This window comes from Rhagoletis pomonella, unplaced genomic scaffold (assembly GCF_013731165.1).
Source record: "Rhagoletis pomonella isolate Grant_MI unplaced genomic scaffold, Rhpom_1.0 Rhpom_scaffold_16605, whole genome shotgun sequence".
Lineage (NCBI taxonomy): Eukaryota > Metazoa > Arthropoda > Insecta > Diptera > Tephritidae > Rhagoletis > Rhagoletis pomonella.
Genome location: NW_023475122.1, coordinates 1 through 2,814, shown reverse-complemented (window position 1 = coordinate 2,814; position 2,814 = coordinate 1). Strand labels below are relative to the sequence as shown.

The following is a 2,814-nucleotide window of genomic DNA, read 5'->3' as shown; positions in this document are numbered from 1 at the left end:
AGCTTTTGACAAATCTCCAAAGGACCAAAAGGAAAAATCAACTAAGTTGCCGCCTTGTAAATCATGCACTGTGCTTGTGGAATCATTTAATTTGGTGAGTGCGTGGCAGTAATAACAAATTTGTGTCGTATTAATATAAACTTTGCTTACAGGGTTTGGAAAAAATAAGTCGCGGCAGGCATGCCGGTGGTGATGCAGCTTAATTTCCATATTTTCCATAAATGAAGTGGTGCTTTATCATGCGCGGAATGCACTTAAAGGCATGGTACGTCCTCAGAGTTTAAAGATTTGTCAATTCCAAATCAACACGGGCTTCATACCGGAACAAGAAACATTGATAACATTTTCCTCGAATGATCTCGATGATTTTCCGGATGCCGATCAGGTTCCTCATGACTTTTAGGTTTCGCTGTCGTTGAGTTTCACGGATAACGAATTTCCGCCGAGTAGGAGTCCTCCTTGGTTACCAGCAAAGCCCATAAGAAACGCACAACATATATTTAGTTCGCAATTAGAATTCTAGGAAATGGTGGATAATTTCGGCAAGTCCCTATAGTATTTCCGCCCATTTCAATTATTTATTTATTTTCCTTACAACAGTGACAAAACCTAGTTCGATCAACAAACCTACGCCTGTTAGGTCAGCTGCTTCCGTAGATAACGCCTATTTTACCAGATGCTACCGAAATAAAGCAAGAGGATGTACCTCGAATCCAACCTCAACCATCACCACCAATAGACATGCTCAATTTAAACCAGCCCCAACCCCAGCTGCCGGTGCAAGATCCACAAGCCACAACGAGTGACGCTAGTTTCGATTTGCTTGGAGCATTCGGGGATGATAATTCATCTGGCATTGGCTCGGCTCCAATACCTGATATTTTAGGTAAGGATTCGGTAGATTCAAAAAAGTCTTAGACTTTTAGGCGGCCATCCAAATTAATATTTGCTAAGTTCTGAATTGAGACCTACATTTCTATTTTAGAAATTAATGTACAACCAACTTCAAATGTCAACCTTGATGATATCTTCGGCTCAGTTGCTTCATCGGCGCCGAAAATCAACCTGGAGTTTAATAGTTTTTCTGTTAACCAGCCGACACCAACTAGTGCAAACCAACCTGGTGTATTGGTGTGTGTCGCGTCAGTCTCAGCAAAATAGTCTTGCATCAACAACCAGAGCTCAGTACGTCATAGTTATTTTTCTTCTCTGTTTTTGGAAGCTAGTGCAATGAGGTATAGTTTTAATAAACATTTATTCGATTTGAAATTTTTACTACTATAGTCTTTATTTTGCAGTATATTATATACATATATTTGCAGTATATTATATTTTCATTGATCCGCTTAGTTAAGTTTAACTATAACGAAGCAAAATGATGTGTAAAACCAAGTAATTGCTTTTAAATCTAAGTAAAAAAATATACAATTTAAATGATATAAAATTTTAATCTCTTTGTCAACTTAATTGCGGCCCTGAAAAGGGCCTCTTGTTGATTGGTATATATGTATTCATCTAAGCATAAAATTTTAATCTCTTTGTTAATTAATTGGCGGCCCTGAAAAGGGCCTTTGGATAAATCATATTACTTGCCTGCAAATAAATAAGTTTATATTTGTATAAAAGACGCTTGACGATTGAGGACTGGCAGCATACAACGATATTGACTTCGCAATATCCTCTTCCGCCCATTTTCGTCGCTTCGACCCAGACTTCAGCTTCGCTATCTGCCCTTTGGTGAAGATGGAAGCTAGTGCATCTTCCACATTTTTCATTTGGGCAGCCATTTCATCCAAACGTTTTTGCAGTGACTCCATTTTCCATGCGTGTCTCTTCAATTGCAGGTCGGACTCCCGCTTCAATGTAGCGAGCTCGGTGCACTGCTTTTCGGTTTCCTTTTTGAGGTGTGCATTTTCGCGCTTGAATGTATCACTTCAAATAAGAGAAATATAAGATATTATTACATTTACACATAAAGATCTGTTACTTATTAACGTACACTTCCACTTTCAACACTTCCACTTCCTGAAGATCACTATCATAGTAAACACAGTTACGGATAGGTGACGTCGAAGCATCAAGAGTACCGTCCCTGGGCCGATATACTTTATCGCCTTCATTTAAACCAACTAATAAACCACTGACATTAATAATATAATATTTATAGTATAATATCTGCTACCTTCGCAATTTTGTAGCTCAATGATCTCCTCAACGCTGTCATTTTGTGACTTACACACCGGAGCAGGATCTATTTCCCACTCAAAAATGGTTGGCATGGCGTCGCGGCGAAGCGATGGTCGACTAGCAGTTCCTAAGTCTTTTATTAGATATCGACATATATAAGTAATGAAAATAAATGATAGTTACTCATGTAATCCTTATCCGTAAAGTGCTTCATGCATATTACGCTGGTGTCTAAATTGTATGGCTTCTCCTGCCGGCAGAACTCTACCCACTTTCTGGCCAAGGCGTCGTCGCGGGGAAACAAAAAAAAAACTGCATTTAGGGCCTTTACCCCTACGGCTGCTGCAATTCAACACACGACACGACATTTTTATAAAGTTTTTATTACAAATAAAATGTTTTTTACTTCAGAACGCACGAATTACTTCGATTTTTCACTAGAAAATACACAATACGTTTGCAAAACGTTTGCACTTGTTTATAAACAAAAAGTTTGTTTACGTATTGCCATAAACGTCAAAGTCGGCAAAACCAAAGTAGCGGTTTCGGGAATGCGCCACCTTCAGTTCATTACACCATGGGATCAGAGCTAGTTTATTGCATGATAAAAACATTACAAGGTAAAAC

General features: G+C 38.6%; 1 protein-coding gene across 2 annotated transcripts; it reads left to right on the top strand.

The window, feature by feature from the left end:
- The first annotated feature begins 600 nt into the window (after positions 1-600).
- Positions 601-1,429, top strand: LOC118757321. 2 transcript variants are annotated; one of them, XR_004995203.1, is made up of 3 exons: positions 601-886; positions 986-1,235; positions 1,299-1,429. XR_004995203.1 is itself a non-coding variant. In XM_036492042.1 (2 exons), the coding sequence occupies exons 1-2, from the start codon at positions 742-744 to the stop codon at positions 1,159-1,161; spliced, it is 321 nt and encodes a 106-aa protein (XP_036347935.1). In that variant the 5' UTR covers positions 601-741; the 3' UTR covers positions 1,162-1,275. The 2 variants fall into 2 exon arrangements, 1 of the variants encoding a protein (XP_036347935.1); XM_036492042.1 differs by lacking the exon at positions 1,299-1,429 and having other exon boundaries at positions 986-1,275.
- The last annotated feature ends 1,385 nt before the right edge of the window (positions 1,430-2,814 follow it).